Genomic DNA, 27,625 nt, shown 5'->3' on the forward strand with positions numbered 1-27,625 from the left:
CCTCCCAGCAGGACGTGGTAAATGCCTGCTGACTTTGGGCTGGTAGCCGAGATCTTCCCAATCTTGGCTTGGCTGAGGCAACTCTTCTAATTCTTGTGGAGCACCTTGAGGAATTTCAAACAGCTTAAAAGGAAACCACCTGATAAAAAAAAAACAAAAAAACCAAAAAAACAACAACAAAGCATCCTGTGGTCCAAACAAGTATGCATTTCCCTCTTGCTATTAATATCCCAGGCCTTGATCCTCCTCCAAATACTGGTGCAGGCGTTTAATGGCTTGCAAAGGAGCGGTGCCTTTGATCCCACAGTGGGAATGTTTGCTGGGATGTGAATTATTAAACGTGGAAGATGCTTTCAAGTGCAACATGTTTTCCAATATGATTTATTGCCCGCCTACTATTTCTTTCTCCCAGCCTGGCAATGAAAAATTCATTTCCAAGTTTGTTGGGGAGGTTTGGAGTGGAGTAACTCATGCTCTGGGCACAAACTCCTTCCTTTTTTCTAGAGGTGATTTCCAGGGGAATCAGATAGACATTTCTTTCTGCCTGTTCTAGGAAGCCTTTTGTTTTTCAGCTCCCACTTTGGGCCCTGTTCGAGCTCCCTGGTCCTTCCCTGCAGCAGCAATATTGCAGTGGGGAGGAATTGCTGCATTTGCTGCCCTCTAATGGGAAAATTCAGCCTCCACGGCCTCAACTCTTCATTCTGGAATCAAATAAAACCATTTCTTGCACAATCCTGCTGCCACTCGGCCAAGCAGTGTCTTCCACATGCAATCCCAGCATATTTAGGCAAAAGGAAAAGCTGATGTGATGGGTGGCTTTACATGGGGAAGAGTTACAGACCCAGTAGAAAGAAGTTTTTGGGTTGATGAGGCTGAAATGGTGCTTCTCTTATTATGGATCAAATTTGGATTTATATTATTTGTAAATAAATGAAGAAACAGTGAAGAGGGTCCCAAACAATAAGAAAAAGCCATGCCAGATATCCCAAGTATCAAACCCAGGAACAGTTCTGAGCTGAGCCACATAAATCCTTCCTGAGGAGCTGCTCCATCACTAAAAATATTGTATAAAGAAATACAGAAAAAGGGATAGACAGGGAATGGGAGAATTAAATATATTGCATTAAGAAAAGGAAGTGTTTTAATGATGGGGCAAAAGGAAAATTACTTGAGATGGGCTGGAGGGAGACACAGAGGATGGAGAATTGGGGTACAGAGGCATTGGAGTGATAAATTGGAGTGTGAAGGAGAAATAAATCATCCTTAAAAGACTCAGAAATTCCAGAGTCACTGCAAAGTTGGACCCTGGCTGGGGAAACTGATATATTAAAAAGATATATAATTATAAATGAAAATATATGGTGTTGCTAGAAGCCCAACTCCTGTTGTCATTGTATTTTTCTAAAGCACAAACTGGCTGCTATTATGCTTTGGCATTATGTACATATTAACAATAATAGCAACAAAAAGCAAACCCAACTAGGCAGAATTATTTCCCTAAACTCAGTCTTTAAATGTATATGTTGAACTGCTGGGATTTACATGGAGCATGTAAAATACTGAAATATAGCTCTTGTATTCTTATTCATTTAGTCTGTATGTCTCTTTTTCTGCAAAAAATCGAGCTATGAAAAGATAACAAAAACACCCTTGAAATTGTGACATTTGTCTATTTAGATTTTTCAAGCTGAATTTAAAGCCAATTCAATACTTCACAAAGAACAGAAGGGCAGGATGCAGCAGCTTGTTCTTCTCTGCCCAGCCTGAGATCTGCTGCAATGAAAAAAAACCTCTTGCAAGCATTTATCTTCTTATCCTGGACATGCTCTTAGAGCTTTAGAATTTATTTTGAGCAAAATACTCAGTAGTTTTTGTCAAGCCCCATCACTGCTGTCTGGCAAGATAAGCCAGGGAAGGGAAAAATTAGCTTTACCTTGTTTCATTAGAGAGATTTAAGTGCATTTAGAATATATTGAATATCAAATTGTTCCTGATCAAATCCAACCTGATTGCAAAGCCAGAGCAGAAGTCCCCACAGCCCAGAGCACCGACAGCATCAAACTCCCTTATTTTATACATTTGGATGGCTTCAGGTTTTCATTTCATCTATCCCAAGGCTTGAATTTACTCCCTGCTGCTTCCAGTACTTTTGCAGTACCTCAGACTCAGCTGGGTTCCTTTTCTGCCTCTTTTCTTGGCCTGTTTTTAAGTCTTCAAAAGAAAGTGGTGAAGTTCCCTGAGAAGTATTTTGGAGGGCTGGGGGAATGGCAGGGGGTCCCCCACAGCAGCTTTTGTTCTCAGCATCCAAAGGAGATCAGGCAAGGAAGACACACAGGAAAACAGAAGGTGTCCAAGGACCATTTTTATGCTTTTCTGGCTGTTGGTGCAGTTTCTGATCAGTGTGTGGGGTGTCTGTCCATCACCAGCAGCAGCCCTTTTTCTTCTGGGGTGCCTTTGGTACCTCTTCTGTCTTATTTTTCAATTCATCTTCACGACTTTTGAGCAGCCTGGGACAAAAGGAAGCACATTAGCTGGGTGTTTCCCCATATTTTGTATTGCTGTGCTGTTTGTCTTGACAAGTCTTGGTACAAGAGGCTCAGCACAGCTGAAAGGAGTCAGGATCCTTCCAGCTCTGTGTGATCTGAGAGCTGTGGGTGCTGCTAAAAATGCCAGCCTAAATCAAATCACAGACAGAACTTGTTTCAGCCAAGCCAGGGAGAAATCAGCAGCATCCCCAAGAGGGTTTTATTCACCTCCTTGCAATGCTGGTTCTTCAGGAGACAAGTTAGGGCAGTGCTAAGTGCTCATGTGCTGCCCTGAGTTTTCCCTGACATTTGGGCATGCAGTCTCTGGTGACAGTGGCATCCCAGTATTTGGAGATGAAAAAGCAGAGAAGGAGCCCATTAAATTGAGGACAGCTGGAAAAATTCAGGCTCATGGCTCACCTGATGAAGCTGGCCATGGACTCCAAGACGTTGTGACCTGAGGCAGCACTGCACTCGTAAAACATGAGCTGATGCTCCTGGAAAACACAGACCCCAAACAGAAATGTCATGTTCTTGCACTGGAATAGCTTCATGTGGGAATAAATAGCCATGGGACAGTCCCAGTCAAGGGGAAACAGGAGGGAATCGAGGAAACAAATAACTCAGTAACTTATTTACTGGAACATGAGGGTGAAATCCAGATTTTCTGGTTGCTATGACACCAGCTTTTAATACCAAGGAAAAGGCTGACTGTGCAGAAGAATTTGTGATGCCTTCTGGTTATGGGAGTGAACACAGAGAGAGGCATAACTAGATGTTCCCAACTCTTTGGTTCCCTACCAGATTGGGAAAATCAGCATCTATCCCTCATCTCCATTTGTAAAACTGGTCTATGGATTCTGACCCAAGTCCCATAAGCTTTAAAATTTAGTCAGTAAAGATGAAATTCTTCTTATTCTCATCACCTAATTCTTATTAGCCATCTATGTTTGAAGAGACTAATCAAACTTTGATCATTTCAGTATCTTTAAACCAGGATAGTGCTCAATGGGTTTATTTTTTTTATGATGCTGGGAAGATACTCAACACTTTACAGGAAGGATAAGCAGAGCTGAAAGTGTTTTAATTTACAAATCCAGTTCCATAAACCAATTGATTGGGATGGTGCTGAGGCAAAATCAAAGTGGTAAAGGGAAAGCAAGGAAGGGAATGGTGAGAGGTGGGTTCAGACAACATTTTGTCAACCACAGTGATGCATGAGGGGTAAATTAAGGGCTTTCCCTTTTCTCCAGCTTTTCAGGTTGGTGGTGTCCATCCTTAGCTGTCCCTGCCTCGCTTGGATCTCTGTGCTTCACCACCTACCCTGGCCAGGCATTCTCCCTCCTCTGTAGGGACCTGTCTCTGGGCAGCACAGTCAGTTTTGTTCCCAAGGAGCAGAACAGCAACTCCATCCTCTGCTGCTTCCTGAGTGAGGAAGAAGGGAAGATCAGGACAGCTTCAAAATCTTCCTTGAATCCCAGCTGGCCTACACATATCCTGGAACACCATGACTCACACCCATGGATTTGGGCTAATAACAAAACTTTAAATTCTTATATAAGTTCAACAGCATTTAATATTTTTTTCCCCTTGATCATCTGCCCATGTCTATTAACAGGACAGAGCACTGGCTGGGAGTTACACTTGTAATGAATTCACTTTGTGCTCAACTGCAGCAGTGCTCTGGAGGTGCTCTGGCTGGGATTTACAGGCAATATCCTGTTTTGTTTCAGCATTTTTAAACACTGGCTTTGTGTCAACTGGAAATCTCTGAAAATAAGTTTTCTATAAGCCTTGACTAACCTCCCATTCCCTAAGACTCAAAGTAGACTATTCTTGATGTAAAAGCAGCATTTTCCATTCCTTTGCACTAGTTATTAATTGTTTAAGAGTTGATCATCACCCTGCTGGTGCTATCAACAAATTACTCTGGGAAACACTGCCAACGTGTGAAAATCTGTATCTAACTTAAATCCTCTAAAAAAAAAAATATTTTATAATGGAAGCAGTGCAAAATACCTTTTCCAAAGGGCTTTGCTGTTGGAGTCAGTGAGTCAGGGGTCTCTCTGAATTCTTCAGAGAGAAATCAGAGTGCAGGGATTGAATAAGTTTTAGAGTGAGTTCTGATGCTTTTAGTAAGTACACAGTAGTAGAATTCCACACTAGCAGTGTGTTCTAGTGAAGGTTGCAAACACACTGATATCTTCAGCAGAGGCTCCAAGCCCACAGTTGTAGACAGGACTTAGACATAATAGAGTTATAGTAAGAATATTGCTTATATTTCTTAGATGGAACAAGGTAGATTAACAAGGTAGATTCTATGTGTAGTGTTATACTTAACCTGGCGTGCTAAGAAATGAGAATTCTAATAGGTTAAGGGGTGGTGGTCTGAGTTTGCACCTCAGCTTGTTGGGAAAATGATATATAAGAGTTTGTATTGGGAGAGTTGTTTTAGCTATTGGCTTTTGCCAGGGCTTGCAGCCATTCACTTATTGCTTATTGCTGCTGCATTTACCATTGCTTGTCTGAGTACTGTTGAGACTGATGTGCTTTGTAATAAATAACCTTTTTAACTATCAGCTGCTTTGCTTATTTAGAGAATTACCCAACCAAGTAAGAGCCTAAGAGCTCAGAGCAGGAGCCTACAGAGCTCTGGAGTTTGGTGCCTTAGAGCACCTGGGGGTCAGAAAGAACCCTCAGATCTGATCCACACTCGGCCACTGCTGTGAGCCCCAGGAGCTGAGGACCTGCCCCACCTGGATGCAGCCGAGCCAGTAGCGCACGTCGCAGAAGGAGTATCCGGAGGTGATGTCGTACATCAGCACCACCCCGTCCGCCTTCCGGAAGAACTGCTTGGTCATGCTGCGGTACCTGCGGGCATTTGGGATGGTCACCAGCACGCTCTGAGCAATTCTGCCTAGGAGTGATCTGAAATCCTGCTGGAAAAGGTGGGAGTGCAGGTCTACAAAGCAGGCAGCCCCCAGATTTGGCTCTTGTCCTAATGGCAGGGGCCACGGGAACAGCCTTAATGCCAGTTTTATCTTAATTACTTCCTTTATTATGCTTTTATCAGATCACACACTGTACAGAGTCCCTCCTTGAGCAACCTCACCTTTGCTTAGCAAAACCAAGAATACTCATTGCCCCTAAACTACAGGGAAGAAAACCACCCCAGGCTGTGTCCTTAGGGGGCAGAGCAGCTCACCTTTCCTGACCAGCTGAGTCCCACAGGCGGAGAGCAAAGCGCTTGTTATCCACAACGAGGGTTTTGATCTGATAATCCAGTCCTGGAAGACACAAAAGAGGATGTTTTGATACCTGTGTTCTTCCCTGTGACAGGAGGTCGGTGGAGAAGCAACATGGTGCAGGGTGGTCTGAGGCTGCAGCTCCAGGGGCTGGAAAGGCTGATCTGGAACAGAGACCAGACAGAGCAAAAGGAATAAAATAGGTGTTTGTTGAAAGGATCCACCTTGGGCAGTGCAAGAGCCTGGCTGGGGCTACACCCAAATCAAATCTAAGATGGATCCTGGTCACAGAATCACAAGTCTTTACACTTTTATAAGTTCTGGTTCATCTACACATTGGGGTCAATTATCCAACCACAGCCCCAGGCTATGAAGTCTCGGCCCCCTGGCTGTTGTTTCTGCTTTTTGGGTACCAGTTGTCCTTGATTCTCTAGCTAGCAAGGGATTGTTTTGTCCAACTACCCTGTGAAGAGAACTTACTAACACCTAAAATGAAGTTTCAGAGTTACACACTAAGCAACAGAGATTCTAGAAAACATAAAAACTAAAACCCAGGGCACCACAGAGGCTGGTCCCAAGTGAACCTCTGGCTTTTAGATGTTTAATCACTGGATTTGGGGAAGGTCGCTCATCTTGTGATGAATAACACCAGGTTGGTGAAGAGAGGAGACTGGAGCTGAAAGGCAGAGCAGAGAGGAAAGCACTGGTGCCCTGGGGAGGACAGGGAGGAGCAGCATTTCCCACCCATGAGCATCCAGGCGTGGGGACTTGGGTTCTGCTTGGCCCCTGGGGACTGGCAGTTCAACACGCTTGGCATGAGCTGTAACAAGCACATGGTGAGCTCCAGCAGCTTGTGGGGAGCAGGAAAGGGAATTGCAGCTGTGATCCCAGTGAGTGCTTGCAGAGGGGCTGGAGCAGACGTACCCACAGTGGCAGCGAGGTGGGGGTTGAAGGCGTCGGTGTGCAGTCTGTACAGGAATGATGTCTTCCCCACGTGGGAGTCCCCAACGAACAGCACATTGTAGAGGTGCTCTGGGTCCAGGGGAGCTTTAGGACAACCCCTTGTGGCAGCTCCTGCCCCGCCTGCAGTCACAGCCCCTGGCTCTCCTGGGCTGGGCTCGCCTTCCTGGCTCGTTTTCTGACCAAACTCTTGCATCTTCTCTCGCTGACCAGCACTGGGGTCTTTGCTCTGTTCTCCCAAGAGCTGCCTGTGCCCCAGTGAGTTGTCTCTGGTGACAATCCCCAGCTGATCACTCCCAGCACCTTCTGGCTGCACTGTGGGCAGTGTTGATGCTGGCACCTCTTGCTCTGGGCGCTCAGCAGGTGCAGCAGCCGTGTGCTGTGGTTCCATCGTGGCTGCTGTCTCCCCCTCTGGCTGTTGGGCCATGGTGTGAAGCCTCCCCTCATGTCCCTGTGCTGAAACCTGCTCCTGCAGCTCCCCTTGGGCTGCCTGTCCTGGAGCACAAAGCCGCCACACATCTGGAATGAGAACATCCTCCTGCATCATCGTTTCCAGCTTTTGGGGGCTGGTTTGTAATGGCACCTCTGAGACCAGGGAGGCCAATTCAGCATCATCATGGCCCTGGTTTAGTCCTAGACCCTGAGTTTTCACTCCATCCCTCACCCCTGCCTCCAGCCTCTCCCCCTGTGCCACCTCCAGCCCTTGAGCTCCACCCAGAGACTTCCCCTCTGCAGGAGCCCTCTTTCCCTGCAGTAATTCCTGTGCCTCCAGAATCTGCCCCTCAGGACCAATGCATGCTCCCAGTTTTGCTTCCAGACCAGAGCCCTCTGCAGCAGTGACAGGCTCAGGACATAAAGCAGCCTCAGTTGGAGGGGGCACATCTGCAGCAGCAGCTCCTTCCCATGGGTTTGCAGTGGGAGATGGACCCAGAACTGCCTCCAAGCCTAGACTCAGACTCTGCTCCCCTTCCCACATCCCAGCTGCATCCAGAGGTGTGAGATCTGCCTCTGTGCTCCCTCCTGAGCCTGATTTGGGCTCCTGCTGATCAGTGAACAGCTGCACATCAGCATTGGTGCTCTGGGCCTCCAGTGTGTCCAGGCTTTCAGCCTCCTCCTGTGGCTGCACTCCTGCACCAGCCCCCTCTCCCTGTTGGCCTCGTGCTCCTTCTGGACCAAGCACAGACTCCTGTGGCAGCCTGTTCTCACCCTGTCCTTGTGCCCCATCCTCCTCATCCTGAACAGCTCTTCCTCCGTCCCCTCCCCATGGAGCCTCTGGGCTGAGACCCTCTGACAGCTGCAGATCTGCCTGGGCATCCTCTGCCTCCCTTTCCACTAACTCTGCTTCAACAACCTGATCCAGGGGCTGCACATCTGAGTCCAATCTCCCTCCCTGCTCTGTCCCTGAGGATCCAGCCTCACCCAAGGGCTGCAGATCTGCCTCTGTGCTCCCACCCGGGGTCAGGCTGAGCTCATTCCCCTCTGCAATCAGCTGCACATTGGCACCACTGCTCTGATCTTCCATTGTGTCCAGATTTTCAGCCTCTTCCCCTGGTCGTAGTCCTGCACCAGCCCCCTCTCCCTGATCCAGGGTCACTCCACCAGGCTGAGGCACTGGCACATGTAGCAGCCCATGCTCACCCTGTCCTTGTGCCCCATCCTCTTCCTCATCCCCCTCAATCTGAACAGCCCTTCCACTCTCCCCTCCCCAAGGGTTTTCTTGGCTGAAGCCCCCACTCAGCTGCAGATCTGCCTGGGCATCCTCTGCCTCCCCTTCCACTAACTCTGCTTTATCCTCCTCATCCAGGGGCTGCACATCTGAATCCAATCTCCCTCCCTGCTCTGTCCCTGAGGGTCCAGCCTCACCCATGTGCTGCAGATCTGCCTCTGTGCTTTCTCCTGAGGCTGATTTGAGCTCATCTCCCTCTGCAATCAGCTGCACGTTGGCACCACAGCTCTGATCTTCCATTGTGCCCAGACTTTGAGCCTCCTCCTGTGCTTGCATGTCTTCACCAGCCCCCTCTCCCTGCCCAGCTCCTGATCCCTGCAGATCAAGCACAGGCTCGTGTGGCAGCCCATGCTCACCCTGTTCTTGTGCCCCATTCTCCTCCTCCTCAATCTCAACATTTGTTCCAGTTTCTCCTCCCTGTGGAACTCCTGAGCTGAGACCCTCTGACAGCTGCAGATCTGCCTGGGCATCCTCTGCCTCCCTTTCCACTAACTCTGCTTTAACAACCTGATCCAGGTGCTGCACATCTGAGTCCAATCTCCCTCCCTGCTCTGTCCCTGAGGATCCAGCCTCACCCAAGGGCTGCAGATCTGCCTCTGTGCTCCCTCCTGGGGTCAGGCTGAGTTCATTCCCCTCTGCAATCAGCTGCACATTGGCACCACTGCTCTGATCTTCCATTGTGTCCAGGATTACAACCTCCTCCACTGGCTGCACATCTGCATCTGTCCCCCTTCTCTGTCTGATGGTCACTCCAGACAGGTGAGGCACCAGCTCCTGCATCAGCCCACACCCATCCTGTCCCTGTCCCTGTCCCTGTCCCCAATCTCCAGCCCCTTCCCTGGTCTGCACAGCTGCACAGTGCTCTCCTCCCTGGTGTGTTTCTGGGCTGGCAGTCACACACAGCTGAGTGTCTGTCCAGGAATCCTCTGCCTCCATTTCCACTAATTCTGCTTTATCCTCCTCATCCAGGGGCTGCACATCTGAATCCAATCTCCCTCCCTGCTCTGTGCCTGAGGATCCAGCCTCACCCACGTGCTGCAGATCTGCCTCTGTTCTCCCTCCCGGGGTCAGGCTGAGCTCATCTCCCTCTGCAATCAGCTGCACATTGGCACCACTGCTCTGATCTTCCATTGTGCCCAGACTTTGAGCCTCCTCCTGTGCTTGCATGTCTTCACCAGCCCCCTCTCCCTGCCCAGTTCCTGATCCCTGCAGATCAAGCACAGGCTCGTGTGGCAGCCCATGCTCACCCTGTTCTTGTGCCCCATTCTCCTCCTCCTCAATCTCAACATTTGTTCCAGTTTCTCCTCCCTGTGGAACTCCTGAGCTGAGACCCTCTGACAGCTGCAGATCTGCCTGGGCATCCTCTGCCTCCCTTTCCACTAACTCTGCTTTAACAACCTCATCTAGGAGCTGCACATCTGAATCCAATCTCCCTCCCTGCTCTGTCCCTGAGGATCCAGCCTCACCCAAGGGCTGCAGATCTGCCTCTGTGCTCCCTCCCGGGGTCAGGCTGAGCTCATTCCCCTCTGCAATCAGCTGCACATTGGCACCACTGCTCTGATCTTCCATTGTGCCCAGACTTGGAGCCTCCTCCTGTGCTTGCATGTCTTCACCAGCCCCCTCTCCCTGATCCAGAGTCACTTCACTGGGATGAGGCACTGGCTCGTGTGGCAGCCCGTGCTCACCCTGTCCTTGTGCCCCATCCTCTTCCTCATCCCCCTCATTCTGAACAGCTCTTGCCCCCTCCCCTCCCTCGGGTGTTTCTGGGCTGAGACCCCCACTGACCTGCAGATCTGCCTCCACCAGTTCCAGTGCCTGAGACTTAACTGGGAGCAGCCCACACAAGCCTGGGCTGCCCTCAGGTGTTTCTGCTGGGGCAGGACCCTCACTGTGCACTGCAGCTGCCCCCATTTCTCCTCCCAGCCCTGCCTCTGGTTTATCCTTCTCCAGCTGCACACCTGGATCCACCCCCCCTCCCTGCTGTGTCCCTGGGGATCCAGCCTCATTCCAGACCTGCAGATCTGCCTCCACCTCTGCCAGCAGCTCCACGTTGGTGCTGCTCTGCGCCTCCATCAGCTCCACATCTGTTCCCACCCCTCCCTGGCCGTGGGTGGGTGGCACAGCCGCTGCCAGTGGCTCCAGAGTGCCCTCACTCCCTCTCCACTCTGCATCTCCCCCGGCACACTCACCCTGCAGCTGCTGCTCTGCCTCCCCGGGCTCTGCTGCCTCCACCTCCTCTTCCTCACCCCCGGCTCTGCTGCTCGGCAGCACCTCCAGCACTTTGCAGTCCGTGGTCTCTCCCCGGGGCTGCACCTCCCTCCTGGCACACTCTTCATCCAGCACTCCTGGAGCCACTGTCACCTCAGGGACACCACCCCCTGCCTGGGCCCAGGGTGGTGGCTCTGGCCCCAGGTGCTGTCCCCGCTGGGTTTGCAGTTCCCCAGGGAGCCCCGGGGCTGGCTCAGCCCGTTCCTGCACACTCTCACCTGGTGTCCTGCCTGCCCGCTGCTCATCCATGGCAAGGCACTGCTCCACTGCCACACCTTCCTGCCCAGCCTCAGGTGGCCCCAAATTTTCTCTCTGGCTTATCTCCACTTCCTCAGCTTCTCCCAGGAGCTGTGGTTTTGCCTGAGCTGTTCTTTCCTGCAGCCCCCCTGCTCCCTCCACCTCCATCAGCACCTGCTCTCCTGTCTCCGTGCTCTCTCCCAGATGCTCAGCCACATTTAGCACCATCTCCTCCACAGCAGCACCCTTTCCTTGCAGGAATATCATCCTGTGTGCCCCCTCTGGGCTCTGTCCCTGCTCTGGCCCTGGCTCCTGAGGCGAGCAGTGCCCGGCTCCTGTGGACGCACCAGCCTGTGTCACATCCAGAGCACGAAGCTCAGCTGCGGCTGCTCCCTCCTGCAGGGCTCCTTCCAGCAGCTCATGATGGGCTTGGCCAGGGAGGGTCTCCTGCAGGATCCCAGGGGTTGTTTCATGAGCTGTGGCTGCCTCTGGCCCGGTTTGGGGCTCAGCATTGTCCCAGGGAGTGTCTGCCAGGGCAGGGGGTGCACCCAGTGCCTCTGCCTTCAGATGTTTGCTCAGAGCTGCTATTGCATCATTCATCTCTCTTAGCAAGGAGCTTTGCTCAGAGACACCTTCCTCTTTCAGAGGTTCTGGGAAGGGGTCTTCTTCTGCAGAGCTTGCTTTCCGTGGGGCTCCTGAAAGGTTTATTTCTGTTGGCATTTCCCAAACCCTGGAAAGGGCAGAAAATGGAGGCAATGAACCAGCTCCTGGGTCAGGCTCCAGCTCCCTCCCATCCTCAGTCAGTCCCAGAGGGTCTCTGATCTACACCCTCACCCCATCCCTCTCCAAACCTGGTTTTGTTTCCCCTCTGAACTCCACTTGGAGCTCACACAGGCAGCAGTGGGGGCAGGGGAAAGGGGGATGCACACACAGGCAGCCAGAGCAGGGGCTGCATCCTGGCCTCTTCCCAGCACCCATATTGACATTATCAGACAGGGAAAGACAACTCTCAACCAGGTACAGCAAGTTCCTGAGCCAAGGTGGTGATGAGCTGGGGTTAGAGATGTGAGCTCCAGGGTGAGAGATGAGTGGGTGGGAGAGGAGTGCTGAAAGGACAATCACTGTTTGCCTGGGGAGGGTGGAGGGAGGGCCTGGGGCTCAGCCCCAGCTCGCAGACCCAGGGGCACCCACGGGTCAGCAGCACCCCTTACACTTGGTGGGGGCTCCTGGCTTGGCTCTGGCTGCCCTGCGACCCCAGCCTGATCCGCATCTCGGAGCGGAACTTCTCGCTCTTCCCAGGACTCAGCTGCAGGAAACAGGGTGGGAAAAGGAGAGAGAAAAACACTTGGTGAGGGAGAATATCCACCTGAAATGATGTGGGGTTCTCTGGCAGGTATCCAGCTGTGCCCACCCAAAATCTTGAGGGTACCAGGAGTAAGGTGCTGCCAGCCCCTCCCTTCCCAAACACCCACACCAGCCCCGTTTGAGGCAGCCTTTAGGGGAGGCAGAGCTGCAGGAGCACCCTGTGCTCTTGAGCTCCTCAGCAGTCCCAAACAGAACAGCACAAGGTCCCCTGTCCTGTCCCCACCCAGCTGAAGTACCTGTGGGGACAATGGCACCTCGATGGGTAACTCTGCCACCACTCTGTCCCTGCAAACACAGAGCACAAGGGTCAAACTGGGAGCTCCATTTTCCTCACCACATCCACCCCTGCACCAGGGATAAAGTGATAGTGTCAGTGATAGAGCAGGTCAGCAAAACCCACAATCCTTGGATCAGTCCTGTTGAGCCCACCTGGGTGAAGGGCACCCCCATTTCCCTGGCACTGCCCTCCAGGGACACATTCAGCGCCTGGTGCTGATTGTCCTGCTTGTTCCTCTGATGCTTTGCACCAAACCATGACTAACCTGCACCATGGGTAGCACTGGAGCACCGTGATGGGCTGAGGCCCAGGCAGCTCATTGCCCATCCAGGAGGAAATGATGTGTGTGGGGACACGAGTGACACACGGACACTCAGCCACTCACCCGGGCTCCCAAACCACCGTAGCCCTCATGGTCCTCAGGTGGCCCTGGGTGTGCTGCAGCTGCTGGTGCAGGTGCTGCAGGTGCTGCTCCAGGGCCCGGTTGCTCTCCTCCAGCTGCTGGTTTTCCCTGCTGGTCACTTGCTGGGAGCTGTGGAGGCTGTGGCAGCGCCGCTCCAGCTGTGGGATGGCAACCAGGACACTCACAGCCCAACCTGGGCACTCACAGCACAACCAGGACACTCACAGCCCAAGCAGGACATTCATAGCCCAATCAGGACACTCACAGCCCAACCTGGGCACTCACAGCACAACCAGAACACTCACAGCCCTCCAAAATCCCCATCATAATAATTCACAACCACCTCCTTTAGACCCAGGGCTGAATTACACCCTCTCCCCGTGAGGATGGTGGGTGGGAAACTCAGCCTGTGTCCTCTGGGGATGGAGAGTGCAGGGATGGGGGGGACAAATGTGGTGTAGAGGGTCCTGTGTGACAGAACCTGCAGCAAGAGCTTGTGGGGACACCCTGGATCAGCTGTGGGGTTGTTACAGCACAGCCCAGAGACCCCCGGCACACTAATGGGGTTTGGGTCCAGCTCACCTCCCTCTGAGCAGTGACCAAGCGCTGCACCTCCCTCTCGCTGGCATCCAGCACTCGCTGCAGCTCCTGGCCGTGCTGCTGGCTCCTGGCCGTGCTCTGGGGGCACAGGGACACTGGCACCCACTCATCCATGGGCTTTGGGGTGCTGGGACCCCCGGCACGGCCAGCAAGGGGACAGGACCCACCTGGTGCTGCAGCCGCAGCTGCTCCTGCTGGATCTGCTGCTCCAGCACCTCGCAGAGCTGCTGCACGTCCTTGTCGTGCTCGGCCACACGCCTGTGGTGACAGCGGGGCCGGGAGGGGTGTGAGACCCGATACAGGGGGTGTAAGACCCCCTCTTCAGTGGGTGCAGGACCCGGGACCCCTCGGGCTGTGGCTGGCTTTGCCCGCACACCCAGCAGGGATGTGTCCCGCAGTCCGAGCTCGGCCCTTTTGCCATCCCATCCGTGACTGTAGAGGGAGCCCGACCCCAAACATTGGCAAATCCTCTGCTCCGGCCACTGGTGGATGTGCTGAAAGCCCCCAGGTTTCTCTGCAGGGCTGGGGTGGCCCTCCAGGGCCCCATCCCTGTCCCCATCCCTGTGCACTGTCCTGGGGTCACTCACCTGTTCAGAGCCAGCTCCAAAGCCTCCTTCTCGCTCCTGGCTTCTTGGATGCGGTGCCTCATCTTGGCCAGGAATTCCTCCAGGTTGTCCAGCAGCTGGGGCTCGTCCTGCCGGAGCTTCACCCAGAGCTGCCAGATCTCCTGCCTGCAGGGAGAGCGGTGTTTTGGGATGAGCATCCCCCCAAGAACCCCCAAAGCCAGGCCAGCTGAGCCATTTCCCTCACTGTTTGATGTGTGTGAGGACAGGTGAGCACTGGGGTCACTGTGACCCTGCTCCTATGCTCAGGCCAAAGACATTTCTGCCCCTGTGCTGCCCTCCTGCCCCAAGCCTTTCCCCCTCTATCCATCCTGCAGACACCCATGGGTGCCCAGCAGGGCACTTACTCTTCCAGGAGGTTTTCTGTGCCCAGCTGCTCCATAAAGGCAGCGAAGCGTCTGCGCTCCTCGCTGTCCCCTCCCTCCAGGGCCGGGGCAGGGAGGAGCAGCCGGACCCTCCGTGACGCCGTCTTCCGCCGCCGGTGCTCCCTGGCAGCTTTTTGGGAGTTCAGGAACTGCCCTGCTGGCAGATATCCCAAATCCTCAGTGCCCAGGCAGCACCCCCAAACTGCTGCATCCCCAAACTGTGCCACTCCAAACTGCAACAACCCCAAACTGCTGCTACCCCAAACTGCTGCATCCCCAAACTGCTGCATCCCCAAACTGCTGCATCCCCAAACTGCTGCATCCCAGAACTGCAACAACCCCAAACTGCAACATCCCCAAACTGCAGCTGGACCCTCCATGATGCCATCTTCTGCTGCTGGTGCTCCCTGGCAGCTTTTTGGGAGCCCAGGAACTGCCCTGCTGGCAGATATCCCAAATCCTCAGTGCCCAGGCAGGCCAACAGCAAAGCCCAAACCCAAACACTTCAGCAAAGTGGTCCAGCACAACAGGACCCCGCACCAGGTGGGCTGAGAGCTGGTCATGGGGATGGTTCATTCACTCCCCAGTGCCCAGGAGAGCCCCGGGGCCGTGCTCAGGATCAGCCCGGCTGCACTTACGGAGCCCGGCAGTGAACTCCTCTGTGCCCAAGCTCCCGCTGCCAGCAGCATCCAGCCCATCGAACACCAGCTCCAGCTCCTCCCTGCTGCACGGCAAACCTTCCTCCTGCAATTTCTAAAACCGAAGGGAATCAGGGCAGAACCCCCCCTCCTCACCATCTGCAGTCACCCCGGCAGTGCTGGAGCCCAGCAGACACCCCCATCCTCACCTGCAGGTCCGAGCGGGTGACAGCGCCCGCCTGCTCCGTGCCCCTGTTGCTGAGGAGCTGCTGCACCCTCTGCACTGCTTCAGATGCCCAGGGTGGCTCCTCAGCAGGGCTGGGCTCTGGCCCTGGGGCCTCCCTGGAGCCCTGCTGCAGCTGCTTGCGCCGGCTGGAGCCCAGGCGCCGGCCCTTGGTGGCCGCACGGTGCTCGGACATGGCGCTGGCCGGGGGACACTCGGGGGACACTCGGGGGACACTGCGGGCTCAGCCTCGCTGGGCACCTTCAGTCCAGCCTGGGGGGACACAGCACAGAGGGACCGAGCTGGAAACTCATCTGGCTGCTGTCAAGGGCCCAAACAGCAGCTGCTGAGGAGGGTTTGGCAACAGGAAGGGAAAGCCCTTATCTGTGATTGCGCCGCAAAAATGGAGCCTGGATCTGCAGGGGCAGCGGCTGCTCCTGCTGGCCACCCTTGGGCTTCTGCTGGCCACCCTTGGGCTCCTGCTGGCCATCCCTGAGCCTCCCAGCCCAGCCATCCCAGGGGCTCCTGCTGGCCATCCCAGGGGTTTCTGCTGATCACCCACAGGCTCCTGCTGGCCACCCCTGAGGCTCCCAGCCCAGCTCCCAGCCACTGAACAGCTCCTCCTGCCTCCAGCCATCCCAAACCTTCCCCAGCTCTGGAGGATGCACAGGGCACCAGCAAGGGCCACCCAGGAGGTGCCACAGCCAGGAGGTGACACCAGCAAAGCACCAGCCAGGGTGATGCAGGAGGGATGAGCAAGATGTGCTGCTTCCACCTGCCTTCTCAGAGCTCAGCAGCACCTTTTACAATTCCTCCCCCAGTTTTCTCAGCTGTGAGTCACCTCCGGGCAGGGGCCACCAGCCCTCGGGAGGTTTCCATCATGCTGCTGCTCAGCCGGGCTGGTGGGGCTGAGCTGGGCACCCCCAGGGCCCTGTCCCCAGCCTGGGGGGGTGGCTGTGTCACCAACAGCCACCATGCCATCCCCAAGAGGGGCTGTGCTCTGTGTGGCAAAGCTGAAGCTCCGGGGGAAGGAAACCACAGCGTGGGGAGCGGTGACGCAGACCCGGGGCTGTGCTGGATCTGCCTGGGCCCAGCTCTCCCCTCCCAGCCTGGGGACATGCCAGCTCCTCCAGCCCTCTGCCCCCTCCCTTCTGCCATGACAAACAGATCCTGCTGAATCCCAGTGTACGTCAGAAATGGGAGCAGGGCTCAAAACCAGCCCCAATCCCTTAAAGCAAGAGGGTCTTGTGGAGTTGCTGGAGTCCCACAGGAAACACCTTTGTGGTGGTCCCAGCCTCTAAGAGAGCAGAAGTGAGAGCTCTGGGGGGCAGGGAGGTAGTTTAAGGCATGGAGAAACTCCTGGTTACCTGTCCCAGCCCCAGGGCAGGTCAGATGAGCCCACAGCATGATGGAGGCACTGAACAAGCAGGGGGATGGGATGGGATGGGATGGGATGGGATGGGATGGGATGGGATGGGATGGGATGGGATGGGATGGGATGGGATGGGATGGGATGGGATGGGATGGGATGGGATGGGATGGGAATTGTGCTCCCCCCAGCCAAGCAGAGCCCCCCATGGCATCACCAGCTCCCAGTGTCCTGCCTCCCCCCACAGCACCCTGCACTGCTCCCAGCCCTCAGAAAGGGACCCCCAGCCACAATCCCTCACAGGCAGCAAGAAAAACCCCCTTGGATCCCCAACAGCAAAAACCCCTTATCTCCCTCACTTTTCTCTTTCCCCAGGTGATGCCTGAGCCATCCCAGAGCAGCAGCACTTACCCCCCAGGTGCCAGGAGGGATGCTCAGCGCTGGGCACACGAGGGGCTGCCAGCTCAGCAGGGAGCTGCTCCCAGCCCTCCCGCGGCCCCGGCTCTTACCCAAGGCTCTTTCCGCTCTGGGTGACACAACCACTGCTCGCACGTTTCCTGTTTGCTGTGCTGCGAGTGGGGTGTGGGAAGGACCCATCCAGAGTTTGGGGTCACGGTGCCCCCACAATGCCCAGATCCACGGGCTGCTCTGCAAAGGCTCTGCTGGATCCATGGGAAGTGCAGCACAGCCCCGTCCTCTCCTGGTTTGCAACGGGCTGGGGGTGTTGGGAGTGGGGGGAAGAGCAGCAGACAAACAGCAAATGTGATTTTAGGACTTTAAATAACCCCAAATACAGGATTATCTACAACCCCTGGATTATAACATCCTGAAAGACAGAGCAACCTGACAATTCCTCCTGTGGATGCTCTTTGGCACCAGAATTTGAAGATGCTCCCCCTGTGCTGTTCTCTGATGTATTTTTAAGGCTGTTACCTGAATTATAAACTTGGCTTTAAACCCAGCACCAAACCACTGCACCCATGGGCTGCAGGGGGATCAGATGGACCACAGGCATTTTTCCTGCTCTTTAACTGAAAAACATGAAGAGAGCTCAGGCAGGAGGAAGCACTGTTATCTCCAGGGCATAACTCAGCCAACATCCCCTGGCTCACTGCAGATCTGAGCCCAGGCTCCCAGCAGGAGCTGTGGGGTGGCAGCTGATGCCCCAAATCTCTCTGCCCATCTAAACTGGTGCAGTCCCTCACTGTGAACCAGCCTCACTCTGCTCATTTGCTGTTTAACCTCACAAAGCAGCAGCCAGCTCAGGTCCATCTGCTCCTTCAGGGCATTTCTGGGCCACCTGAAAGCTCAGCTGGTTCTTCTCCACACTCTGGGCAAAGCTGGTGCTGCTACCCCAAACTGCAGCATCCCCTCAGTCAGGCTGGGGGCTCTCCCCTCACCCTGCAACCTGCACAGAGAGGGTTGGATTTTGGCTTTGCTTTCCCCAAGGATTTGAGGAGAAAATTTTCCCTTTTGAAGGGAAAACCCTAAATATCCCTGTGAGAGCTTGATTTGTGCTCTGTGCCCAGCAAGGCAGGGACCAGCAGTGGTCACAGGAGGACACAGCCCAGCAGGGAGGGCATGGTCCAGGAGGGAGGGTGTGATCCAGCAGGAGGGATTTGATCCAGGAGGGAGAGCATGATCCAACCCCAATGAGATGCTGGAAGGTGTCATTTAAAGGGCCTTGAGTGTGGACAAGGGAATGGAAACACCTGAGCCTCCCCCCATGGGGGTTTGACCCTCAGCACAGAGCAGGGATGCTGAGGCCAGGCTGGGGAGGGAGCAGCAAACACAGCCTGGGCTGAAAGGGGGAAATTTCCATCCTTCCCCAGCTGCTGGGAGCCCAGCACTGGTTTGTGCCCCAAGGCTGGGGGGACACAGTCCTGGAGTGTCCCAGGGACTCAGCTCAAGCCACAAACATGGACAAGGGGCTTTCATTTCTCACTTCTAGTTCTCATTTCCTTCATTGCTGCTGCTCCTGGCAAATGGGAGGTGAGAGCAGAGGGGAGCTCCTGGCAGCAGCCAGGGGGGTTTGGAAGGGCTGACGTAAGGGGAAAGATTACAGGGGCTAAATCTGTAGGGTTTGACTCAGCAGCAGCTCCAAGGCTGAGTGTGTGTCAAGAGCCACAGGCCTGCTCAGATGTCACCCACACTCCAGGGACAGGCAGATACTCTAGGGATCCTCAGCTGAACAGGGACATGGGGTTGTTCACTGCCCTCTGCATCCTCCACAGATCAGGGCATGTCTCACATTAACCAGAACCCGAGTCCAAGCCTTGCTCAGCCCTCCAAAGGAGCAGCCAGTGGCAGAGACATCCCTGACTCCCAGGGGATCCCAGTCCCACCCAGGAAATGCCACTGCACATTTCCCCTGCAGTGCCACCCCGTGCCCATGTCAGCTTGCCCATGGCTAATGGCCACTCACACCATGAGACAGGGTCACAGTGGGGAAGGAGGAATGATGGGGGCCACAGAGGAGCCCCAGCACCCAGGGGTGCTGCAGGGACATCCCACACAGCTGCCACTGGCTTCTGCTGGGGACATGGTGGCAGCACCAGACCATTGTCCCCAGGGAATGGGGTCAAGCACAGAGGTTGTGGCAAGGATTTATCCCTCTCAGCCCTCACAAAGGCAGATCCCAGCTCAGGGCTGCACCCCCAGAGGGATCCCCAGCCCCTGGAAAACCCTCCTCCCCCAGCCAGACCTGCTCCCAGCCACCCACATTAACCCAGAACTCCTTTGTACAAGTGTTTATTCACTTACAGACAAACAGGTATCTTCCCTTTCCCCACATACACTTAATAGCATTATTTTAAATATAAATAAACATTTAGTGCTGGGAACTTGACAGCAAAGTGCATTGTGGTGCAAAGTGGGAGATCAACCCTTTTCTTCTTGGGACCATCTTGCACCAGTTTCCCAAGTCCAAATCCAGCAGAGCAGGAGATGAACCCCACGAAAGTGCTGACACCTGACAGTGTTGAGTCCCCCAGGACTCATCCTTCAGTGCTGGAACTGAGCAGCCTCTGCTCCAGGCCATCCCTTGTTCCCAGAGCAGAGCCAGGTCCTCTCCCTGACAGCCCCAAAGGAGAAAAAGTCCAGGAAAATAAGCTACAATTCCTTATTTTAGCATCACCCCTGCTGATGAGCAGGACTTCTTCTAGAGGAGCCCAGCAGAGGCAGAGCAGGGGCTCCCCAGCCTGGTGTCAGTGTTGAGGGAGGCAGGGACATGGGCACAGGCAGCACCACTGAACAAGCCAACAACAAGGGAAGAAGGTGGGATTTGGGGCCAGCAGAGTGCAGGGGGCCCCAAAGGCTGCCAGGGAAGGAGCAGCCTCCCCATCACTCTGCTCCACACACAGACAAGTGCTGGGTCCATCCTGCTGGGACAGGGACCATGTGCCAGCAGCTGGGGCGCCCCAGGGCTCTGCAATCCACACCAGTGACTTTCCTTCAAGGTATCTGGTGCCACCAGGTGGTTGGGACACAAATTTCCCCCAGGGCCAGCCCCTGGGCAGGGGACAGACCGTGGCTGGACAGCAGGATGGCACAAGGACGGTGATGGAGCCACGAGCAGGGCAGAGGACACTTCTCTCAGGCAGGGCAGTGCCTAAATCCCACCAGGCCCATCTCAGTTCTCCTCCAGCCCCACCGTGGGGCTCCTCCTCTACATTGCACACAGTGAAGGTCCCTCAGGACCCCAGAGCTACCATAAATAGGGAACTAGAGACTCTACATTGCTTTGTACAGGGGCAGAGCCCGGGGCAGCCACACTCGCTGCCCAGCGAGTCACGGCCGGGGCCGGGCAGGGATGATCCTCCTCTTGGCACTGTAGAAATCTGAAAGGAAGAAGGAAAGAAAGGGTTGGAAAGTGTCTCCAGCCTGCTGGGAGCAGCAGGGCAGGAAGAGGGAGGTACCCCAAAATCAGCCCAGGTGGGTTTCACCCTAAAGCCCCCACCCAGAGCTGTGAGTCTGCATCATCTCTTCTGTTTGTCTCATCTGCAGTTCTACTCCAGGCCCTGACCATGGAGGATAGGAAGAAATTTTCTGTGAGTGAGACACTGGCACAGGTTGCCCAGGGAGGTTCTGGATGCCCCAACCCTGGATGTGCTCAAAGCCAGGTTGGATAAAACAGAGCAACCTGGTCTAGTGGGAGGTGATCTTTAAGATCTATTCCAACCCCTTAATGTTCTGTGATTCTATTACTGAGTCAGGCCATTGGAACTGAAGATGATGAATTTGGGGGCACCTTCAACTACAGAAGCCACAAGCCCAATGCATGAACCCCAGCTGCCTTCTTCCCTTTGGAAGATGGGCTCTGCTTCCCTAGGAGAGATCCAGAGAGTGAGACCCCTCCCCATGCCCAAGAGCCAGGCAGGGCTCTGGCACCCAAGTCCCCTGCTGTCCCTGCCATGCCATCAATGCCACCAAACCCCCAGGCAGTGACACCAGCCCCCAGCACCCACCTTTGATCGTGGTCTGCCCACGTTTCAAGCTCTGCAGGGAGCCAGCCTTGTACACCTTGGAGCTCTGCTCAGACCCCTCAAGGCAAACCCTGCCAGGGGGGACCCTGTGGGCCAAGGAGCTCCTGCTGTCACTGCTGATGACAGCCCTGACCAGGCTGTGAACCTCCTGGGGGGGCTGCTCAGCCTCCAGGATCCTCTCCCACTTGAACGGCCCTTCCAAGGGAGTCTCTGTCTCAAAGTTGAAGTTCCAGCGCTGCTGAGCTTCTTCCAGCTGTTGCCTTATCTTGTCCTCAAAGTCATGCTGGAGCTGCTCGTGGTCCACGGGGCCAAAGAGGTTCCTGCACACCTTGCTGCTGCAGGGGGTCTGGCCAGCCCTGCTCTGGGACAGCGGCATCGCGGTGGCTGGGGGAGAGCAGAGCGAGTTACAGGGGCACAGGTGACAGCAGCACACACAGCAAAGCCAAGGTGGGACGAGCTGGGCTGGCCAGAGGGGACTCACACATCTGGACTCTGACTCTGGAGGTTTCAGCATGGCTGAGGTCAGAGCCAGCCCAGTGTAACACAGCAGGGTGGGGAAGGTGCAGATGTCAACACTCCCTAATCCTCCTGCAGGCAGAGCCCTGCCAGGTCAGAGCATCCAGCACCCACAACACCCCTCGGGTGCCACACCAGGATGATGCTCCCCTGGTCCCCAGACACTGCCCAACCTGCTCACTCCCACTTCCACGCAGGCAAGGGCAAGTTGGCACACGGGCAAGTGAAGCAACAAGATGTTTTTCTGGCCAGTTTCTTCATCTCAAGAACCCAGACCCAGTGGTAAGGAAACCTTCAAGCAACTGCAGGAACATGCCACAAGCTTGACCACTTGGCAAACCACCCTCCTTATCTGGAAGGAGCTCTTGGGTAATCAGAAACAAGACCTTGTTTGTTTTTTTTCAAATCGGTGCCAAAAGCCTTGACCTTCCCAGTAAGTGACAAAGCCTTTCCATCCCAGCAGTCCTTATCCACTTGTGAGGTTAATGGACCCCCCACTACACCCACACTTATGAGGAACCTCAACATAGAATCAGAATTGTTAAGGTTGGAAAACATCTCCAGGATCATCGAGTCCAGCTGATAAGAGTCAGCACTGCCCTGGGATTTGAGTTTTCAGAGCTAAGGGACAGCCACACTCATTAAATCAGCTTTAAAAATGAAGATTCATAGGTCCCATTTCCCACCTAACCTGAGATTCTCAAAGCCAGGCAACAAACGATCCTCCCCATCCCCAAACTTCCCCCAAAAAGTGAGTTCTCAGCCTCCTGCAGGGAAGATTTCTCCCCAAATTCAGCACCTGCAGCCCCTCTGGATTGCCTGTGCCACATTGTCTTCCCCCCATTCCAGCCCTTGACGCGTGCAATAAATGACTGGGTGTTTCACTCAGAGCTCGGGTGCAGCCGACAAGGTGAGGACTGGTCAGTGGTTGGACTCGAGGGTCTTGGAGGTCTTTTCCAGCCCTAAAGACTCGATGATCCGATCAGCAGGCATGGCACCAGCACGGTGTGCCAGTGGGCAGCCGGGCAGTGCCCGGGGGGCTGGGGGCCACACTCAGTCCCTGGGGGCACCCTGTGCTCAGACTCAGCATCCCCGAGTAAAAATAGAAACCCAACTTCCTATCTCCGGGCAGTGCGAGCGCACAGACCGGCGTGACCTCACTGCCAGGCAAGTCCCAGCATGTCCAGGCAAGCCCGGGCAGGTGGCGGGACGGGGACACGTTCAGTCACCCTGAGCAGACACCCCCAGCCCTCCCGCCGGCGTCACGATGTCCCCGTGCTCAGGTCACCGACGCCACTCAGGTGCCACCCTGGAGCCTCAAGATAACACCCTCGCCCTGACTCACGGCTGCAATTGCCAAAGCCACCCAGGAGGGAGGGACCGGGGCCGGGTCATCGTCCCCTCCCATGGGGCTGGTGCTGCTTCCAGCGACCTCTGCCCGCAGCAGCTTCCAGGCTCCCGGCAGGAACCCCAAGATTTGGGCGAGGAAGTGGCAGGTGCACGGCTGCTTGAAAACCTCATCCAGCCGAGCTGGGTGATGACAGCACCCCCGGGGGACACCCAGCGGAGCTCCACAGGCACCTGCGACACCCCGGAGCAGTGACACCAGTTTGGGGAAGGCTGGGCGAGCAGGAGGGGCGGGGGGCACCCGCAAGCGGGAGTGGCTGAAGCCGCTGGTCCCGCACAGGGAACGCGCGGCTCACGACACCGATGGGCCCGGGGGGGCGCTCCCTGCCCGGACCGCAGGATGCTCGGCGGGGGGACCGGGACCGCGCCCCGAACCGCGCACCCCATCCTCGAACCGAGCACCGACAGCCCCGAATCCCATCCTCGAACCCCCGCACCGCCAGCCCCGCCACCGGGGGACGAGCGCGACCCAGCCCGGGGGCTCCGCATCCCCCTGGGGTTCCGCATCCCCCGGCACCGAGCGCAGCCCCGCTCTCTCCCAGCGCTGGGGATGAGGCCCCAGGCGGAGCCGCTCCCGGTCCGGCGCTCGCCAGAGCTACCGGCGCTCGCCCTCCCTCCCCACCCGGCCAGGGAAGGAGCGGAGCCGCCCGGCTCGGTCCCCGCCCGGCTCGGCTCGGTCCCCGCCCGGCTCGGCTCGGTCCCCGCCCGGCTCGGCTCGGGCCCCGCCCGCACTCACCGCCGTCTCCCCGCGTCTGTCGGTGCTCGCCGCCTCTCCCCCGCCTTTATACCGGAGGGCGGGGCAGGGCCGGGCGCCGGTGCCGGCGTCGCTCGGGATTTCCCTCCCGCCCCGCCCCGGAGCGGCCCCGCCGCTCCTGCGTCCGTCATTCACCCACCTCACGCGTTTCCTCTCCCATCCCGGTCCCGGGAATGTGCGCGGTGCCAGCATGGCAGGGGCACCGGGACCCCCTTCCTGTGTCAGGGGATACAGGGACCCCCCTCCTTGGGGAGTGCAGGAGGTGGAGAGACCCCATCAGGGGATACGGGAACCCCTTGCTAGGTGGGTGCAGAGACCCGGCATGAGGGACAGAGGGAAACCTCAGGCAGGAGATAAAGAGCCCTCCTTCCTGGGAGGTGCAGGATCTCCCCCATCAGGGAACACAGGGACCCCCTTCCTAGAGGGCTCAGGGGACAGGGAGATACCCCCTGATGGATGCAGGAGTCAGAGGATAAAGGAGCCCCCGGCCATGGATACAGAGGTGCCACATTCCAGCCGGGAGATGCAGGAGTTCAGCCGGCTCGAAGGGGTCCAGTCCTGGCTGGGCTGTCCCACCCACAGGGCCGCTGTAGGAAGGAGATTCGTGGATTAAGGAAGGGGTGGCTCAGCCCCTCGGGGTGCCAACACGGTGATGATTCTCCCCAGGCACTGCCCAACCCATCCCGGGCCACCCCAGGCCTCTCCAGCTGGATTGTCTCCCCCAGGCCTGGCTCTGCTCCACCAGCTGAACCCTAGCACCTGCTGTGGGTGGAAAAAAAGTGTTTGGAGTAGGATCTGCTGCTCTGAGTCCTGCAGATGTCCAGGCAGGGATGAGGAGGAGGAACAAGTCTGTGCATGTCCTGCAGGAACCTATTGTAAGGATTTGAGGGGATCTGTGGCTTAGCTGGAAAATACATCCAAGTCCACAGGCAAGAAAGGTGTGAAGCCAGGGCAGCTTCAGCCGGGGTTACTCTGCGGGTCTGGAGGATACCTGCCCTGAGCCTGGTCTGTGGGTCCATCCCTGCCCATCCCTGCCCATCCCTGCTCATCCCTGCTCATCCCTGCCCATCCCTGTCCATCCCTGCTCATCCCTGTCCATCCCTGCTCATCCCTGCTCCATCCCTGCTCATCCCTGCCCATCCCTGCTCATCCCTGTCCATCCCTGCTCATCCCTGTCCATCCCTGTCCATCCCTGCTCATCCCTGCTCATCCCTGCCCCATCCCTGCTCATCCCTGCTCATCCCTGTCCATCCCTGCCCCATCCCTGCCCATCCCTGCTCATCCCTGCTCATCCCTGCCCATCCCTGTCCATCCCTGCCCATCCCTGTCCATCCCTGCTCATCCCTGCTCATCCCTGTCCATCCCTGTCCATCCCTGTCCATCCCTGCCCATCCCTGTCCATCCCTGCCCATCCCTGCTCATCCCCGTCCATCCCTGCCCATCCCTGCTCATCCCTGTCCATCCCTGTCCATCCCTGCCCATCCCTGTTAATCCCTGCCCATCCCTGTTGATCCCTGTCCATCCCTGTCCATCCCTGCCCAGCAGGGCACAGGGGCCGTGTCCTGCAGCCCATCCCAGCCCAGACTCGGCACATGGAGACAAACACAACCTGCTCCTGTGGGCACAAGGAGGTGACAACACAATTCCAAGTGACAAAGGCCATGTTAAAATGATCCCTTGGGAATTCCAGGTCTCCTCAAAAGCCCCTGGAGGCAGCAGGTGCTGGGGTGCTGAGGAGAACCCTTGGTGTGCAGACCACTCCTGCTTTTTCCAGCTGGACCAGCAGCTTCCCACTGGCTGGAGCAGCTGGGAAATATGTTTGGGCATGTTTGAGTGGAGGCTGTCACATGCTGAAGGAGGATTTTGCAATCACTCATCCCCACTGTGTGGAGCTGGGCTGTGCCAGGGTGCTGGGATTTGGATCAGTAGTGGCTGCTCAGCCCCGTGGCTGCCTCCAGACAGGCACAGTGGGATGGACAGGGAAGGTGAAAGGAAGATGGGGAACAGAAAATCATCTTAAATTCATGTTACACACCACGAAAATCCATCCTGGAAAGCTTCAGCACGGACTTAAAGGCTCTAAAATTCATCCTGTCTTTCCATTTGTAATAGGCAGGGAGAGGAGGGGGCAAGTTGGGACAGGGAAGCTGTCACTGGTTTTTCCACCTGGGAATGGTTTTTGCTTCTGGGTGCAAGGAGCAGCCCCCACAGCCTCACTGCAGAGGTAGCTGCGGTGCTGGGTGGTTGTGGATCATTTCCTTGCCAAGCTCCAGCTCTGCCCCAGCTGCAGGTGTGGGTTTGCTCCCTCTGGATGTGAGGGATGCAGTCGGCACCGCCCCAGCACCGTGAGCATCCCTCGGGTCGGTGCAGCTCCAGTGCCAGCTGGGACTCGGGGATAGAGCAGCAGTTACCAGAGGATGCTCCCTGCTTAAAACACATCCCTTTCTTTCCATAAAAAAGGAAATGCTTAAAACACATCCCTTTCTTTCCATGAAAAAGCCCCGTCCCTTCTGCCCCCCACAGTGCATAGAAGGAAATGGGAACATCAAACCGGCAGCTTTTTGAAGTGGCAGAGGAAGGAGTTTGTGCAACCCAGGGCAGCCCCACAGCCACTGAGGCAAGAGTGAGGGATTCAAAAAGTGAGATAACCAACCAGCCTGGCTGCTGGGAACATCCCAGTTACACCAGGGATTCATCCCAGAACTAACTCTGCGAGAAAATCAGACGTAGATTTTCCCTTTGTAATTCTCTCAGTGATTTTTTGGTGGGGTGAGGGGTCGCTCCCCACTCTGGGATGGGGGGTATGGGCAGGTTTCTGCCTCTTTCAAACTCCACTCTCGCTTCCCTTCCCGCAGGCATCGGGGGAGAGCTCAGCCAAGCGGGTTTTTGGAAATGGGAAGTGGGGAGAGGGATGGCGTCAGGGTCTGGGTCAGGAAGTCCATGGGCTCGTCTGCAGTGGCATTACCAGAGAAAAGAATGGAGGGGGTGGGGGGCGAAAGAGTGATTAAGAAGGCGATAGAGGAACTTCAAAAAAATGAGAAAATCCCAAAGGTGATTCATGGTTTGATCCCACAGCACGGAGGAGGAGGAGAAGGGCAGGCACAGCACTGGGAGCAGGGTCAGCGCCGAGGGCTGATGGGCTATTTCCTTCTCACCATTTATAGCCACAGTGTGGGATCTGTCACCTCCCCTGCCCCCGGCTCGCCCTCCCAGAGCTCCCAAACCCCCACCCGGGAGGGGTGTGGTCGTGGGAGAATCCATGTTTATGATTTCCTTGAGTAACCCATCCCAATGCCTGGAAGCAAAAGGAATGTATTAAACGAGTGCAACATTTCACAGCCTTCAAAGGAACCTCCTTCCCAGCACCGGGGGCACCCAAACACTGAGAGCAGCCGCTGCCTCGGCCCTCGGGAGCTCGGATTCCCAGGGGATCTCCCCAGGTGGGTCCCGCAGGAGCCGAAGGGAGGGGAAGGCTCTGCAGACACGGAAGCAAACACATTACTCACGGCAGGCAGAGCCCGGTGTGACTCAGCCCATCCTCGCACAGCCAGGATCCGCCAGGGAACGTGCCCGGACACATCGCTTCTGACTCCAGCCTCGTCCCTGTCCCGTGTCCTCCCCTGACTCGGGGAGCAGCGCC

General features: G+C 55.9%; 2 protein-coding genes across 3 annotated transcripts; both read right to left on the reverse strand.

Annotated features, from left to right (window-relative positions):
- Positions 1-884: 884 nt before the first annotated feature.
- RAB44 (RAB44, member RAS oncogene family) lies at positions 885-15,682 on the reverse strand. The gene is made up of 16 exons (XM_056511549.1): positions 15,442-15,682; positions 15,233-15,347; positions 14,577-14,748; positions 14,194-14,337; positions 13,774-13,864; positions 13,589-13,684; positions 12,989-13,164; positions 12,563-12,611; positions 12,173-12,267; positions 11,309-11,691; positions 6,695-7,249; positions 5,731-5,812; positions 5,282-5,396; positions 3,849-3,950; positions 2,946-3,022; positions 885-2,507 (listed from the first exon to the last, which is right to left on the reverse strand). Exons 1-16 carry the CDS (start codon positions 15,649-15,651, stop codon positions 2,420-2,422), a joined length of 2,550 nt encoding a protein of 849 aa, XP_056367524.1. The 5' UTR covers positions 15,652-15,682; the 3' UTR covers positions 885-2,419.
- Positions 15,683-19,559: 3,877 nt separating this feature from the next.
- Positions 19,560-24,000, reverse strand: CDKN1A (cyclin dependent kinase inhibitor 1A). Of its 2 annotated transcripts, XM_056511556.1 has the most exons (3): positions 23,968-24,000; positions 21,291-21,692; positions 19,560-20,663 (listed from the first exon to the last, which is right to left on the reverse strand). In XM_056511556.1, exons 2-3 carry the CDS (start codon positions 21,682-21,684, stop codon positions 20,614-20,616), a joined length of 444 nt encoding a protein of 147 aa, XP_056367531.1. In that variant the 5' UTR covers positions 21,685-21,692; positions 23,968-24,000; the 3' UTR covers positions 19,560-20,613. The 2 variants fall into 2 exon arrangements, with proteins under 2 accessions (XP_056367531.1, XP_056367529.1); XM_056511554.1 differs by lacking the exon at positions 23,968-24,000 and having other exon boundaries at positions 21,291-23,616.
- Between the last annotated feature and the right edge of the window lie 3,625 nt (positions 24,001-27,625).

Source organism: Oenanthe melanoleuca, chromosome 26, assembly GCF_029582105.1.
Source record: "Oenanthe melanoleuca isolate GR-GAL-2019-014 chromosome 26, OMel1.0, whole genome shotgun sequence".
NCBI classification, from domain to species: Eukaryota; Metazoa; Chordata; class Aves; order Passeriformes; family Muscicapidae; genus Oenanthe; species Oenanthe melanoleuca.